Source organism: Sminthopsis crassicaudata, chromosome 1 (genome assembly GCF_048593235.1).
Source record: "Sminthopsis crassicaudata isolate SCR6 chromosome 1, ASM4859323v1, whole genome shotgun sequence".
In the NCBI taxonomy this organism is placed as follows: Eukaryota; Metazoa; Chordata; class Mammalia; order Dasyuromorphia; family Dasyuridae; genus Sminthopsis; species Sminthopsis crassicaudata.
This window is the reverse complement of record NC_133617.1, coordinates 548036548-548054548: the sequence shown is the minus strand read 5'-3', so window position 1 is coordinate 548054548 and position 18001 is coordinate 548036548. Positions and strand designations below refer to the sequence as shown.

At 31.1% G+C, this 18001-nt stretch overlaps 1 protein-coding gene across 1 annotated transcript in view; it reads right to left on the bottom strand.

Moving 5' to 3' along the window:
* Positions 1–18001, bottom strand: part of ISOC1 (isochorismatase domain containing 1) — a 50200-nt gene that overhangs the window by 11062 nt on the left and 21137 nt on the right. Inside the window, exons 2-4 of the mRNA XM_074282006.1 lie at positions 15764–15883; positions 15451–15654; positions 15137–15253 (exon numbers count right to left, since the gene is read on the bottom strand). Coding sequence (XP_074138107.1) covers positions 15137–15253; positions 15451–15654; positions 15764–15883 — 441 coding nt within the window. The remainder of the gene's footprint in view (positions 1–15136; positions 15254–15450; positions 15655–15763; positions 15884–18001) is intronic.

Below are 18001 nucleotides of genomic sequence, written 5' to 3'. Positions count from 1 at the left end.
CTAGTGGGAAAATTGGATATCAATTTGGCAGAAACTTGGTATTTAAACCAATTTCTCACACCCTATACCAAGAGAAGATCAAAATACGACATAAATAAGCAAATTAGGGGAGCATGTAAACTTTGTGATCAAAGACAGAGAATTATAGGATGTAAAATGGATAATTTTGATTACATCAAACTAAAAAGCATTTATACAAACAAAAGCAATGTAGCCAAGATTAGAAGGAAAGCAGAAAACTGGTGGGGGGGTGGAGGGGGGAATTTAAAGCAAATTTCTCTGATAAAGGTTTCACTTCTCAGATATATAGAGAACTGAGTCAAATTCATAAGAATACACTAATTGATATATGATCAAAGGACATAAACAGCCAGTTTTCAAAAAGCAATCTCTAGTTATGTTAAAAATGTCCTAAATCACTACTGATTAGAGAAATGCAAGTTAAAACAATTCTGTGGTACCACTTCATGAAATCTATTAGATTAGTCAATAAGACAGAAAAGGAAAATAATAAATACTGGAGGGGATATGGAAATATTGGGATACTAATGCATTGTCTGCAGAGTTCACTATTGTTGAATTGATGCAACTATTCTGGAAAGCAATTTGGAACTATGCCCAAAGGGAAATCATATTAGAAGGGGGGGGGGGAAGAAAAGAACTTACTTGTACAAAAATATTTATAGCAGCTGTTTTGTGGTGGTAAAGATCTGGAAATTGAGGGGTGCCTATTAATTGGGAAATGGCTGAACAAGTTGACATATATGATTTTAATAAAATACTATTGTGCAAAGAGAAATGATGAGTTAAAAGAGTTCAGAAAATCCTTGAAAGACAAGGCAAAAAAACAATTAAGAATTATATTGATTTCTGATGAACATTTCTTTAAGGACTGATGGACCTGGGGAGTATGAGCTAGTATCATATTGGGTGACATCTAATGACCAAACTGAGAATAGAGACATTCTTAGATGATAAGAAGTATATGGAGGAATATGAGAGAGAACAAAGGAAGGGAAAATCTAAACCATCATCTCCACCTCATTTCCCAGGGATTATATCCTTCTGAAATCCTCCTACCTAGCCACCTATTCCCTGTTATCAATTATACCCCATACAAGTCCCAACTACAATCCAACTTCCCCCAGTTACTCTCCAATACAGATTTTAAAACTTTTTCCTCTAGCAATCCCTTTTTGCCCAAGAAATTTTTACATGACCCATGATATGGTAGGTAATATAAAGTAAGTATTCAAATCAAACATTTACTGAAAATAAATCTTAATTTTGCAACCCCCACATTTAGTTATAAGACCCCATATGGAGTTACAACCTACAGTTTAAGCAGCTTTGTTTTACATAATCACAGATTAAAAGAATATTTTTATTATCACAAGAAGGGACACAAAGCTTGAGACTATAAAATTGAAAATAAAATATTAAAAATACCTACTTTGCAAGGTTGTATAAAAATCAAAAACATGATATATAAGTGTTCAACAAAAGATCTGGCATATAGTAAAAATATGCTTATTATTTCTTTGATTAAATGTAATTATTACATTACAGATGATTTTATAGTGGGTTTTAAATGTGATTGGTGCAAAATGCTGAAAGTAATAAAGTATATGATTTTCTATATAAGATGACTTGGAAATGTATTTGACTGAATTGATGTCATCTGGTTAGCAGTAAGTCGTGTTTCATGCTTCCCATTCATGAAACTATAAATGTTACAACTATTTCTAAACTTTCTTGGTTTTTTGAATCTCGAGGAACCAGTGTTTAATATTGTAAGAGTGATATATTTCCTTTTGATTCTGATGCTGTGAAATTGTGTTATGATTGTCATAATGTTAGGATCTGTGAATCATTTAATTGGGTGTATTTCAAAAGGAGAAAATAAAAATTTCTTACATTATAGAAAAGAATAAAAAAGAAGAAAAAAGATCTTACGAAAATCTCCTTTTTTGGGATCATTTGCTTGAACAAGGTCCTAAAAACAGCCCTATGATCGCATTTATGAATTTTACTTTACATAGAAGAATGAGTTATTCTATACTCCTTGGCAAATGGAGAATTTAAAAGTCTGTTTATACTATAAAAGTGTTTTCTGTGATGATTTTTGATTATGAAAATTATGAAATTATATCTGAACAAGAATATTTCTAAGTTACATTTTGGAATTAACAGGATCTTAAACTCTAACCATATAGGTAATGGTTAATATATAATATCTTAGGGGGCAGCTAAGTGGTACAGTGCATAGAGCACCAGTCCTGAATTCAGGAGGACCCGAGTTCAAATCTGATCCCAGACACTTAACACTTCCTAGCTGTGTGACCCTGGGCAAGTCACTTAACCCCAGCCTCAGGAAAAAAAAATATATATAGATACATATATATATATATAATATTTTAGGAGATAAATGTAAGAGGACTGTCATCAGTGTTTTCTGAAGGATTCTTTTTAAGTAAACATTCACTATGTGAGATTATAACATGCAATTATTTTATTAATTTCTAATGACTGATTTTATTACAAGATGAGTTCAAACTGGAGATGTAGCTGGGGAAAAAAAAACTCAGTGATTTCTGGAAGGCCTGGTAACTTTTTATTGCTATAATTAATTTATCACAATAATAGAGTAATTATGTAAGCATGTCCAATTATGTCCAATCCTGAATCTGATAAATAAAACTTGCTATTTGAGATAAAATCTGTGGTACTGTAATCTAATATTATCCTAAATTTTGATTTCAGGTATGATTGTCTGATTAATCATTAAAGCCAGTAATCCACCATTCAAGGGAAATGCCACATGCTGGTCAAAGAAAGGGCAATCTGAGAACACCTACAAGTAGATTTCTGTCTCCAGATTGAGGGGAATGATGATAGCATGGCTGAAAGTAGGATCCTTTCAATTCAGTCTCCCACCTGGTTGATTCTGAGCGTGAATTATACCCTGTAAATGAGGTTGAACTTAAATATTAATCAGCTATTCCAAAACTTACCTGAAATCAAACAGAATTAACGATACTTTATCTTATATATATTTTGAGTCATTCTGTGCCTTTGGTGTAGACCTGGAGGATCAGAATTGATGCTATTCTAATAATTTCCCTGATTATTCTTTTTGGAATAAATATCTCTAATAAGGACAACTAAAACAGTATTTTTTTTTAATATAATGAATGTTGTTGCTGTAGTATTTTAGCACCTATGCACAGCTATGTGAAACAAGTATGTGTGATCTTACTGTTTTCAGTCTGAAATTATAGTGGTTTACATATCCTAAACAACTTAGTAAATGGGTATTTGAGCCTGCCATCTGCCTGTTAATGGTAATATATTCCTTTATAAATTAAGATCCCTAATTCAGGGATATTAAATTATCAATCAGATAATTCATCCCAGACTCTTTTGAGGATACGTAGAAGTTTGGAAACATGATATAAATCTACTATTTTAGTTATGGAATAGTATGGTTTAAATCAGAATTATTTTAAATTTTGTTTTAAGGATATGGATTTTATTGCAATCAATTATTTTTAAGGAGTGAAACGTATGAACTATCTTATGTTAACTCAAATGGAAATCCAAATTTACTTAGGTTTATCATTTGATTTGGGATTGACACCTTTATATAAATTTAAATACATTGCTTGCTGGAAATGTACATTGTTCTCTGTATGCATCTGAATTGATTACTTAACATATGGATTTTTTATTACAATTAAGGCAGATTACAACATTTAAGTAAATTTATTTATGTAATGAAGTTCATCATCTTACAAAGAGTATTGTTACCTTTGTTTTCATATGAAGATTAGATCCTTATTAGTTTCTAATCATTAATTGAAGTTCTAAATGATTAAAGTGGAAAATTAGTTGGAATGATTGGAAAAAAACTTTTTTTGAGATAGCAACAAGTTCAGATTATTATATATGACAAATATTATTGATTCTAATGGTTATGCATGTCTTGAGAATGTTTTTAATAACAGGATAACAGGTTGTGGGAGAATTCTGGGATAATGGTGGAGTAGGTCAGAAAATTTCAAGCCCTCTAGATTTCTTCCACAAAGAGAACAAATTTGAGTCAGGGTGAACATATTCCAGTGAAAAACAAAGAAGATTTGAGGCAAAATAGGATCCTCTGGGAACAACATGAGAAGAACTGAAGAAAGAGCCTAGAATTGGGTTTAACCAGTGTGAAGTGTAAACACCTCCAGGCTACTTCCACAGAAACAGCCAGCAAGAGCCCAGAGGTTAGCTGGATTTGTCTGCAGCCTAAACCCAAACTATAAAAACTTTAACCTCCAGGATAGCATGGGAAGTCAAGTCAGAGATCTGAAGTCTGAGAATCTGCTGATTAAGAACACTAGGCTCAGCTGTGCTACTAAGACACTTCCCTGGACAAGAAGAAATCAGCTCATCTCATGAGTGCAGAAGCAGTGGGGCAGGGAAGTTCCTGGCTGTGAGCACTTGAAAGAGGGTGGAGCTTTTGATTTGGGGTTCCAGGTCAGAGGGAAGAGCTAAAGTAAAGCTAGAGGCACAATCTCCCTTTCACCCCAAGATTAGAGGTGCTTACAATACTTTGCCTGTTTAAAAAAAAAATGAACAGGCAAAGAAGAACCCAATCACAGAACTTTACTATGGGAATAGGGAGTTCATCTTCAAAGAAGGACAGTTAAGTTCAAAAAAAAAAAAAAAAAAAAAGCCTCTTCTGCCTCAAATAGTTATGTTATCTGGTTACTTGCCCAGAAAGAATTTATGGAAGAACTTAAAAAAAAAAAAAAAAAAAAAAAAAAAACACCTTTAAAAACAAAGTGAGAAAGACTGAGGAAAAAGAAAAAACAAAAAAAACAAAAATCATCCAAAAAAAAAAATTAGTTAAAAAGTTAATGAACTAGAAAAGGAGATACAGAATCTTAAAGAACAACAAAATTTTTTGAAAAGCATAACTGGGCAAGGAGAAACCAGTGAAGCTATAAAGAGACCAAGAAATAACAAAACAAAATATAAAGAATGAACAAAATAAGAGTAGGATGTGAAACATCTTATAAGAAAAACAACAGATCTGGAGAACAAACCAAGAAAAGAAAATATAAGAATAATTGGACTACCTGAAAGAACCTTAATACAATAATACAAGAAATAGCCCAAGAAAATTATCCAGGAGTAACAGAACATGAGGGGAAAGTAGAAATAAATAAATAAAATCCACCAATCACCACCTCAAAGAGATCCTTTGTGGAAAACACATAGAAATATTATTGCTAAATTTCAAAGAGAAAATTTTTCAAGAAGCAAGAAAAAATTTCAAATATGCTGGAGTTATAATTAGAATTGTGTAGTTATCAGCAGTTACAATAATAGACCACACGTCCTGGAATAATACATACTGGCAATAAAAAGAACTAGGCCTGTGGTCAAAAAATATCATGCCCAGCAAAATTATCCATAATATTGAATGAAGAAAAGGACATTCAATTAACTTTCAGATTTTCTGGCCTTTGTCTCAATCAAACTCAAATTTAGTGGACAAATCATTTATGTTTTTTACATGGAAATATATACCATATGTTTAAAATTGACATTAGTAATTAGGTAGTTCAAAAGAAAGACTGGAGTAGAGTTGAGTATGATCTGACTCTAAAAAGCAAAACTGTCTAGGAAAATGTAAAAATAGTAATTTTGTTACACAAATAAGTAGCAGAAAAAACAACAGACACAGAGGCATTGGTGGGGAAAGAGGGCTCATAGTTATGAAAACCTACTCACATTGGGAAAAAAGGTGTGTAGATTAATGAGAATGGGATGAAAAAGGAGCGAAAGGATGGCACAGACAAGATAAAGGAAGGATCCATGAATGGGAGAGAGGTTAAGTAATAGCAAGTTAAGGAGCATAATTAAAGTAGAAGACTTAGCAGAGATGGGAAATAAGAGATACACACACAAACATTACAACAAGGATGAGGAGTAGAATTTATTAGGAAAAAAAGGGCTAGTAATCATTGAATCTTTATCATTCAGGATAGAAATCTACATTATATGTCAGTATTATTAATATTATTTTAGATACACATTTACATATGGGTAAATGTATATGTACATGTATATGTGTATATGTAGATATATAAACACATGTCTATGCTTAACTGTAGCCTGTTCAGGAGAGGTAGGCAGGGACAGCAGGGAAATGAAATAAGAAAAAAAGAATAAAGTAAAAAATACACACAGGAAAAAAAAAACAAACCTAGAAGGAAGCAAAAGAAAGGTGAGTATTCATGACTATAATGTCTTTTATTATTATATATGCTTTCTTGAAATGGAAATTTGTTATATATTTTGAATCCTCCCTGATGTTCTGCTGAGCACATGACAATTTTTTGTTTTGATTTCCTTTTCTGCCTTTCTTTTTTCTGTTATTTTTTTTCTTATTTGACATAAAAAGTTCTACAACTGGTTTCAAGATTTTTAAAAAGTATATTATATTGTATTGTTCACTCCCTGCATAAACCAGATACTTTCTGGTCTTTTTTAATACTTAATTGAAAAGGTTTTAAATTGTTTAGTTCTTTTTTTAAATTTAGTTTAAAAATTTTCTAAATAAATATCACAATTTGCTAACATCTATCAAAGGAAATTGAATGATAATACTTACATGTCAACTTTGGCAAATATTAAATCTTTAACCAGAAGCACTCATTTTATAAATGAGACCCTCATTTGTCTATAAAAATTCTTCCTTCAGCCTGTTATTGGTAGTATCTATATAGGGTATAGGATTTACACAGAGACAGAAACAGCAAGGGATATATAAAACTTAAATTTTCTTTTGTTTCAAGTGAATTATGGACTCCTAATTTGATGTTCTTTTTAAAACTACTATTAATAAGATTTGAACTGGTTTTCATCACATTAATTATTGGAGAAGTAAAAATTTAAAAGGCCACACTCAGCTGTAGTAAGATCCTGCAAAAGATTTTTAGAAAAAAACAAAACATTCTCAAAGATTTTCTGCAAGTAATATGGAACTACTGAAGAGAAATCCCTTCAGAGCCACTCTGAGAATGAGATCTATTCCAGAATGTCCTAGAGAAGATTTTCCAGACCCCAGACAAATACAAGGATTATCTGGAATCCAAGATGAAATGTGTTGGTTAAATGAACATTGGGAGTGAGTTGCTGGGATACTAGGAGACTTGATGTTAAGATTAAGCTTACGCTTAAATTATTAAAGTTTAAACTTTAGAGTATGGTTAAAATGATGAGAGGGGAAAAGTCTGGAGTAGCTCAATGGACCAAGAAAGGCCTTTTACAGCCACTTTAATAGTCTAATCCTACACTAAGACTTTTGGGTCACCCTGTAATATATTGTATCAATCTATTTAAATGTTGTTTCCTCACTGGAATGTAAACCTCTCTCCCCTTTTAAAAAAGGAAACTATTTTTACTGTTCTTTGGATACCCACAACTTAGCACCTAATGTTTGTTGATTTGACTTTGAACTAGATTTTATCTTTTTAGCTATTACAGGAGAAATAAGCCTTAGGAAGACGGAAAATTTTTAAAAATGAAATTCATTAGACACAAAGTATAATTTGAAAGAGAAAAATTGAGACTTGTCTGAAAAGACTAATGTGAGTATATTTCATCAATCAACAAAGATTTTAAAGGAAAAACAGAAAATGGAAGCAAGTTGAGGTATCAGGATGAATATGAGAGTATGGCATTGACTTATAAAAAAAAGCTAAAATTTGGATTAAGCTAATACTGGTGCTAGAAGCTAAGAACAAAGGATATATATGTATGTGTTAATATCTCTTCTTAGACTAGGAAGAATTATGACAACTGATAAAAGAGAAAAATCAGAAATATTTAATTACTTTGTTCCTCTCTTCATACTCCTAAGGGAAATGATCTTTACATTCAAAGTAAATTAAAATGATTTTTGACAAGTTGTCCAGCAGTATATCTTGATATCCAAGATAAATAGAGAGTAGACCATCCTTTTGCCTCAAATAAATTCGAGTTCCCTTAGCCTAGATGAATGACTTCCCTAGATACTGACAGATGTGACTGTTGAGAACTATCAGTAACACAGAACTAGACAATTCCTAGGAAAATTCTAGTAGAGATTAGTAAAGGATATTAGCAAACATCCAGGAAGAGAAGCAGTAATTTAAAAGAAACAGGAAAGCTTCATCAAGAAAAGGTCATGCAGGAAAGAAATATTTATATGCTGTAGAGAAACTATAAATTGAACCAATTACACTAGAAAGCAATCTAGAACCATATTCCAAAAGTCTCCAAACAGTATATATCCTTACAGTCAGCAATATCACTACAAGGTACATATACACCAAAAAGATCAAAAAGAAAAGGGTCCATAAATACATGAAATATTTAATGCAATAGTTTTGTAGTAGAGAAGAAGTAAAAACAAAGTAGATATGCTCCAATTGGGGAATGGATGAACATATTATAGGATATAAATAAAATAAAGTTTTACTATGACTATGAATTGAACTCATTCAAGAAGGAAGAGAATTAAAGAATGGATCAGAAAGCAGAATCCAACAATATGCTGTTTACAAGAACTTCATTGTAAACACAAAGATGTACAAAAGGTTAAAATGTGAAACTGGGACAAAGTCTATTACGCTACAACTGAATTCAAAAAGGCATGATCTACAACAAAGAAATAGCAAAAATATATGTGATTAAGAGATAAAAAAGGAAACTATATTGTGCTGAAAAGTATATGAAATAATAGCAATATTAAACATGCACTAAATAAACAAAGAATACAAATACGTAATGGAAAACTTAAATGAAAGGACAAATTAAATAATTATGGGGGATCTCAATGTACCCCTTTCAGAAATAGACAAATCCTAACCAAAATAAATGAGAAAGAAGGCTTTCTGATAAATACTAGATAGGCATTAAAAAGGAGCATATGTAATTTTAAGCTATGCATGACACTTTTACAAAAACTGACCATGGAACAAGGGCCTTAAAACCTCAAAAATACAAATTGAAATATTAAAAATTTATTAGTAGTTACAATGCAATAAAAATTATACTCAAACAACTTTTCTGAGGCAATTTAATCTTAAAGAACTGGTGGGTAAAAGAATAATTTGTAGAAACAATACACAATTTCATTGAAGATAATGCCATTAAGATAATATACCAAAATGTTTGGGATATAGCCAAATTAGATACTTAGAGAAATTTTATATTTCTAAATATTTTCAGTAACAAATAAAGCATACAACTAAACACAAACACACACTTAAAATATAAATTCTGAAAAGTCAAAGAACACAGATACTAAAAAAGTGAAAATTAAAATCAAACAAACATGATTTGATTTTTTTAAAAAAGGAAAACTAAATTACCAGTATCAAAAAATTTTTCTTAAATTGTAACAAATGAATAAAGGAAATTGTTATAAACTAATGAAATTTAACTGAATGAAATACATGAATATTTAGAAAAATATAAAATAAAGATTAATAGAACAAGAGACAATGGCTTAATTTCGGAAAAAAACAAATTGAGCATGACATGAATGAACACCCAAAGGGGAAAAAACTCTAGGATAAAATTATTTTTATGACTCAGATATATACAGAAATAATACAAATAAAAGAAAGAAACAAGGATAGGGAAAATCAGGACAGGGAAAGAGATCATAATAAAACAATGAATAGAAAGGAGCCAAGATGATTAAATGGAAAATTCTGATTACAGAAAATTAAGAAAAAATTTTCATAAGTAAAAGAATAGAAGGAAAACAGGTAATTTGAGAAAAATACTTAAAGCAAATTTTTCTGATAAAAGATTTTTGAGTTACATAAGGACATAACTTAAATGTATAAGGACCAAGAGCAATATCCCAATAAATAAACGATCAAATGTTATTGACAAGTGGTTTTCAAGAGAAAAAAAGCTAGCTATTAATAGTAATAAACATATTTCAAATCATTAATAATAAGCAAAATGCATATTAAATCAAGCTTGAGTTCCTATTTCATATCCACTAGATTGGTAAAGCTGATTAAAAAATGCAGATGTTAAGAGATGATAAGAGATGACACACTCAAAACACTTGGTGATAGAACAATGAAACATTTTTTAACTATGCCTCAAAATTCACTAAAATGTGTATAATCTTTGACCAGTAATACTACTACTAGATCTATACTAAATGGGATCAAAAGAAAACAAAAAGACCCTTATGTACAAAAATATTTTTATTAGCTCTCTTTGTAATAGCAAAGAATGGAAACCAAGGGAACAACTAAACAAAAGATAGCATGAAAATATAAAGGGCTAACATTATGCTAAGAAATGACAAAAGGAATACCTTCAAAGGAATTTATAAAGATTTGTATGAATTCAGTAAAATAAGGAGAGCTACAAGGATACTATAATAAAATAAAAATATTTTTTAAAAATGAACAATTATAAAGGCTGTAGAATTCTGAACAAGGCAATTCCCAGGGATGATTCCAGAGGATCAGGGATGAAACATGCTATTCAGCACATGGATGGATTCAACATGCAAAATGATATACATACATACATATATATATATATATATATATATATATATACACATAGTCAGTGGGATAATATTTTGTGGGATTATGAATATTTGTTAAAGAGGTTTTGGTTCTCTCTGTTTTTCTTTTCCCAAATGGGATATGGCTGATAAAAGGGAGAGAAAATAATGGCCTATTAACTGAAAAAAATTTATTAAAATAGAATACTATTTTTTGATAATAAATTACAAAAAAGATAGATTCAAAGAGATTTTTGGAAGTTTTCTGTGAACTGATACTGAATCAAACTAGTAAGGCTAAAAAAGCTATTATGTAATATATAACATTACATATTACAATATACAGGAAAATAACATTTAAAGAACAAAAAACTATAAGCAATACAAAGACAAAATAGGATTCTAAAAGACTACAATGTTTTATATATATATATATATATATATATATATATGTATGTACACACAAGGAGGAACACCATAGCAGTACCTCAGAGGGGCCTGCATGTCACATGCCATGTTGTGATGGCCTGGAAATGAGGTAAGAGTGATAAATAGAAAAAGGGCTGCTGGATATTGGCAGTGAAGCTACTGTTACATGAAGGAATACTAATGGATATATCAATTCCCTGATCCAAAAGAAATTTCCCGGGGCAAGCTATAAGGAAAGACGCATTCTTGCTCAGACAGAAGTTTTTGGGGATCGTAGTTGTGGCAGCTAATCAGAGGAAATTATATATGTCCACTCTATGGGTGAAGAAAATTAAATGACCATTTCATTTCTAAAGACAAAAGGCTTCCTGAAGCTGTCACTTACTGTATCACTTAAAACAAGCAGGTATCATTATTCATGCCCATGTCATGTCCAACTCTTTATGACCTCATCATATCCAACTCTTCATGACCTGATTTGGGTTTTGTTTTTTTTTTTGTTTTTTTTTTTTGGGGGGGGGGGAAAGACACTAGAATTTCCACTTTCCTCTCCAGCTCATTTTAGAAATGAGGAAACGAAGGCAAAAAGGGTTAACTGACTTGCCCAGGGTTACACAACTAGTGCCTAACGCCAGATTTAAACTCAGGTCTTTCTGACTCTAATCTCAACACTTTTCACTATCACCTAGTTTCACCAAAAATGTAGTTACTTTCCCACTATTGGATGCTAGTTGTTACTAAGCAGATGATGCTTATTGTCATTACAGAGTGACCTACTATCGGTTTAATGATCAAAGGTTATCCCTCTTTTAGAGGTGAATAGAGCAGAAAAGGCCTATTATTGATAAATGGAAAGTGGAAAGTGGAAAATTTATATTTAAGATTGAGCCTCACCTTTCTTCTAATTTTATTTATAACAAGACTATTAAGATATGATTTTTTAAAAATACAAAAAAAGATATGATTCAGTTCTTATAATATTATGTCAATTCATCAGTCTTTGGATAAAGATCTCACATTTATAATATGAATAGTGGAATTAAAGTTTGTTGATGGGTTAAAAACTGATTTTTAGCACTCTCTGTCACTTTTCACATCACTCAGCCACTGTCACAGGAAAAGGTGAGAGAAGCCAGATGATAAAAGGCCATTTAAGATTTTTTCTTTGTTTTACTGGTTGCCATGGTTTAAAAAAAAAAAGAAAGAAATATTAATTACCATTCTACTTGTGATATCTTTTTTTATGGTTAATCAAGTTAATCATCAGAAAACAGAGCTGTACTATTTCTGGGGTCAAACATGAAGTTTTTTAAGCATGTAGAAGCTCTCAGAGCTTAAATTTCATCATCTTAGCCTTCAAAAATCCAGGCTTATTCCTCACATGGCAATGAACATCCTAACTCTGTCTTAAAGATAAGAGTAAGAGAATCAAAAGTTTCTGTGAGAAGAGCTACTGAAACTGATATTATGTTAGCAATAAGTAAAATGCAAAAAATAGCTAAGGGGTTCAGTGGGCCCATAGGTTTTATCCTATTTTAATAGATTAGGTATTAAAGTTATTATTTTAGGCAAAAACTAAAATTTCTTCTAGCAATTAGATGACTAATGGGGAAAGTAAGGAAGTGAGGTATTAAATTGAGTAGATAACATAAAGGAACATTCAGTTTCTTCATGTTCAGAGGGAGAGGAAGTATATGTCTCTTTCGCTCTTTCCCAGCTTAATCATCCATGGAGATAATGCTCACTTTATAGTCAAATCCATTACTTCATTAACACTGATAAGATCCTTCCAGCAGTTCCTAATGTTCCTTTCTAGTGTCTGACCTATTTGTGATAACTGGCATTCTCTTCACATAACTCCTCTCAATTCCAAGGCCAAGATCAAAGGGAAACCTAGCAGTCAAGGTGACCTCCTATATAATCCAGGGAGGAGAGGCTTGTGTTTAGATTACAGGATCACCAAGAGGATGAGAACCACAATGTATCAGCAAAAAAAGAGCTTTTATTGAATAAGGATAAGCTTACATTTCCAGCATCATAGACATAGTATGGACCCTGCAAGCAGTATAGACCTAGCTTATAAGGGAAAGTCCTTTTATAGAGACCAGCAACATGAAAAGACACATTTTGACACATTTTGTCCAAAAAAGCCTTTAAAAAAAAAAAATCAAAGAATGGGAATCTGCAGACATCCTTTCAATGATAAGACTAACTGCTAAACTTGTTGTTCCTTCCCTAAACTTTCCTATCTCTCTATTGATGAGACCACCATTACAAAACTTGAATCCTCAGACTTGTTAATATAACACTGAGGGGGATTAGCAATGAATAAATATAAGATGAGAAAGTAAGGAACATTGCAAGAGAGAATGTTGGCAAATCTTTCAAATTTTCAAAGAAAATTATGTTCATTTGCAAACTAATTTTCAGTATTCTTTTTAAACATTACTAGCTAGTGGATGTACACGAAGTGATACAAAGTGAAGTGAGCATAACCAGAACATTGTAGATAGCTACAGCAATACTGTAGGATGATCAACCGTGAGTGATTTAGCTATTCTCAGCAATATAAAGACCCAAGACAATTCTGAAGGACTTATGATGAAAAAATATCATCCACCTCCAGAGAAAGAACTGATGGAGCCTGAATGCAAATCAAAGCATACTACTTTTTTTCTTTTTTTTTGGTCGTTTTTTTAGTTCATGTTTTCTTCCATAATATGACTAATATGGAAATATGTTTTGCATGACTGCACATGTATAGCCTATATAAAGTTGCTTGCCTTCTAAATAAGGAGGGAAGGGAGGGACAGAATCTGGAGCTCAAAATTTTTTTTTTAATAATTGTTAAAAATTGTTTTTACATGTAATTGGAAAAAATATATATATATACATATATATATATATTTTAAAAGTTACGTAAGTGTCTCAGCTACTGAATCTCAAACCATTTCCATTAAGATATGTGGGTAAATGTTCACTCTTTTGGAGTACTGCATTACTAGTTAATAGTTTTAATAGCAACTTTAAACACAAATGAGACAGGAACTTTATTTCATAAATAGGCATTCTATTCTCTTTCTCTAGAAAGTAGTGTAGAGTTCAAGGCAAGAAAAAGACCATGCTATCTATTTTTATTTTGGTCCATCAATAATCATTTCTCTCTATAGTGACATAGCTTAAACCTCATAATTTTTTTCTTCTTCAATATTTTCTCTTCTATATTATCATAGTTTAATAAACATTAAATGAATAATCCTATTGCTTCTACTTTTTAAAAAACTTATTTTATAATTTCTCAAAGACCAAAAATTATACCAGTGTTTATTTTTGTTATGTGCAGCCCTGCCTTATAACTGAAATTATTATTTATCTTTGAAGACTTCAATCTCAGCATATCATAGGAAGGTCAGTAATATGTTATATATTATACATTATGTACTATTTTGGAGAACTATAAGGAGTACAGTGAATATCTCTACTCTGGAGTTTTTCATCACTAATCTATATATCTCTACCTTTCCCATTAGTCTCTTTGCCTCTAACCTTCTTTCCATAAGATGAAATGAAAATGCAATGAAAAGAATCAACTTCTTTAAATGTTACTTTATCATAACTCTCCCCTTTATCTATCCATTTCTTTTTAACTTTATGGTCCAAAGATTGAAGAAGTATATCTAATGTCCAGATATCAAAAAAGTATAGTCTTTGTCTAGAGGTGAAGGCTACATCTGAAAAGAATACAGGCGTTTTTATATTCCTAATGCCCTTTAAAAAGAGTACATACTTGCATGAAATTATCTCAGCTTCTAGTTTCAGACTTGAAGAATATGGCATAGAATATTCAAGTTAGGACTGTGGTGGTAAAATCATAAGATCAACCAAATCTTTCAGATATCAGCAAAGTTACTTAATACGATTACATTGTGAATAGTGATAAAGTCCTAAATGAATTCACATGAATTTTTAGTTTCTCCATAATTCTGAATTCAAAGACAAAAACATAGAGTTGTCATTAGATTATTAAACATTGTTTTAAAAGCAGAATTATGTGGAAAATTTGATAGGACCTTCTACAAAAAACATATCAATTAAATACAGATATTAAAGAGGTCATGTTACCTCAAGAGCAAACATCCTGTCCATCATGCTTCTTGATGAAGTAGCATCAGCTACAATGTGAACTTCAACACCTCGGCCAACCAATTCCAGAGCTGTTTGCTGAATGCAGACGTGAGTCTAATAGAAAAGTATCAATAAAATATATCATATTAAATTCAGAAAGTTGTTTTGATTCCCCTCTATTCACAAAAAATATTTTAAAAATTGAAAATAAATAGGCTTAAAAACACAAACTAAAATTTGTTTGTCAAGATGAAATTTTAAAGGGATAAATACAAATCAATACAATAACATTTAATATGAAAAATACCTACTTCTACTCCAAACAAGACAACACTACGGACTCCAGGAATTTCTGCTAATGCTGCTTCTACTTCTGGTATTACCATTGAAAATTTAGTCTTCGGAAGTACAAGTTTAACACCTGTTAAATCAAGTTCTTGTACAGTGCTACCAAGACCTTTAGGGTATTGTTCTGTTACAATAACTGGAATTCCTAATATCCGTGCTCCTTGCAACTGAAAAAAAGAGAGAGAGAAAAAAAGAGCAATTGTTTTTCCCCAAGAAAGATATACTATATTCAATAAAAGAGAAGAGAAATTTAATTTAAAAATTTTTTTGACCTACCAATCTTTGTCCTACACTAATGATATCACCAAAATACTTGATAGCTGGTCTGAATCTTTCTTGCATATCACAGCAAAAAAATACAGTGCTTGAAGGTGTAAGATTTCCCAATGTAGTGAGCTGAAAAAAGAGAAACAAGTTTAGCAATTGATTTTAAAATTCTAATTCTTGAATATATTCATTGACAAATTTTTAATGTTTAAGACTTAAAGCAGGTAATAAGGTACCTTAAAAGTGGAAGACAAAAACAGAAAACTGGCAATTTGAAATGAATTGTGAGAGATCAAGAAGTTCTTAGAAAAGTGAGAGGAAAAAAGCAGAAAAACGTTGCTTTGTCAATGAACACAAGTAGAATTATAAAAACCAGAAACTTTTTAATATTGAAATTTGTGCCCTAAGTGACTCCATTGTTTTCAGTCTGGCTTGTCTTCAGGTACTAACCTGCTACTCAATATCTAATGCTAATCAATCTGTTTGGATAGGCTAGACTACAGACATGAACTTTGATCCAATTCCTTACCAGAGAATCAGCATATAGCAACATGAGCTTTCATCCCATCCCCCTTGCCTCTCGTCTCATTTCCCTACGATGTAGCAATGCAGGAGGTCATTTAATAGTGATTAAATGTTTCTTTCAAAAGTGAAGGTCATTGATTAAAAACCTCCTTTTCTCCCATTTTTGCAGGGTTCCTAAAAGTTGCATTTTTTTTAATGTTAAAGAAAATCTTTGTTCACCCTGATTATAGAAGCAAAACTCACCTAGAAAAAAATTAAAAGGAGTTTATTTAAAAACATCAAGGCCAAAACACCTTGGTGGGATGGCCATAAGGGCCAGCATAGGCCTCAAACTGCCATCTGCTTTTTAAAAATAACTTTAATACCGGCAAGACAAATCCTGATACAAGTTTTTAAATGGGGAATGGGTTAGTGTTATCTCAGAGACAAATATACTATCAAGGAAGATGCATGTTCTAGAGTTTCATGAGTTAAAGAGTATACAGACATGGAGGTAGGTGTGGGAGGTCTAGGCACTCCATGATGAACCTCGTTTCCATCTGAAGCAGAAAAAGGAAGGCTGAAAACAGTGAACTGTCAGAAGCAAAACAAACTCTCATGACATAGAGTTGTGAAAGAAGGATATAAAGGAAACAAACAGTGAAAACCTGAGGGGGGATGGCAAAGGGAAAAGAAAAGAGACAGTAAGGAAAAACAAGTAGCTTAAATTAGAAATCACTAATGTTAAACAAAGTTTTCTCAACACTTTGGGAATAGAAGTCAGGGTAGAAGCAAAGAAGAAAAAGTAGAAGGGAAGTAGATAGAATACTCAACTATCATTACTGTTAATATGAATGGGAAGAATTTATTATAAAATGGAAAAGGACATAAAATGGATTAGACGATAGAATCAAAAAAATGTTACATACAGGAAATATACAGGTTCATGTAGAATTTGAAAAGGAACTAGAGTAAAATGAATATGCTTAAAATTAACTTTAAAAAAAAGAGGCAGAAATCAAGATTTCAGATAACACAAAGCAAAAAAGAATAGATAAATAAGCAATAAATATATTATTAGCACAATCAAAAAATTTCAATACTTAATAAAAATCCACACCTAATCTCATAATATCTAAATACTTAAAGGAAAAAATTAATCAAAAGCTAATCAAATTGCAGGGAGAAACAGCTAACTATGATAGTGGGGAAACTTTAAAATCTAACAAAAAGATAAAAAAGAAAAAAGTTAAGAACCTGAATAGAATAAGTTAGATGTTAGATCTCTGATTATTACTAAATGATATTAGAATTTAAGCTCCCTAGAAGTATTATTTCATTCTTTGTACTTATATCTCCATTGCATACCATAATTCATAACACATTCAAACACATAAGATATAGTTCCTAACACAGGGGCTTAAAAGATTGTTAGTTTACTGATGGAGACAAAAGGAGTTTGTTTCTTTTTTTTAGTTGGGTGTACCAATTTACAAATATTAGTAATTTACTAGGACATAAAAATTTAACAAATGAGGAAAAATATATTAAACTCTTCCTTTTCTGACCATAATTCAACAAATTATATTTAACAAAAAGCCTTTAAAGAAAGAATAAACATTAATTGGAGATTAAATAATTTAAAGAAATAGTCAAAGATAAATTATGAAAAGTATAAAATTTCATCTGAGAAAATGACAATAATAAAATAATATACCAAACAAAACTTAGTCTTCAGGGGAA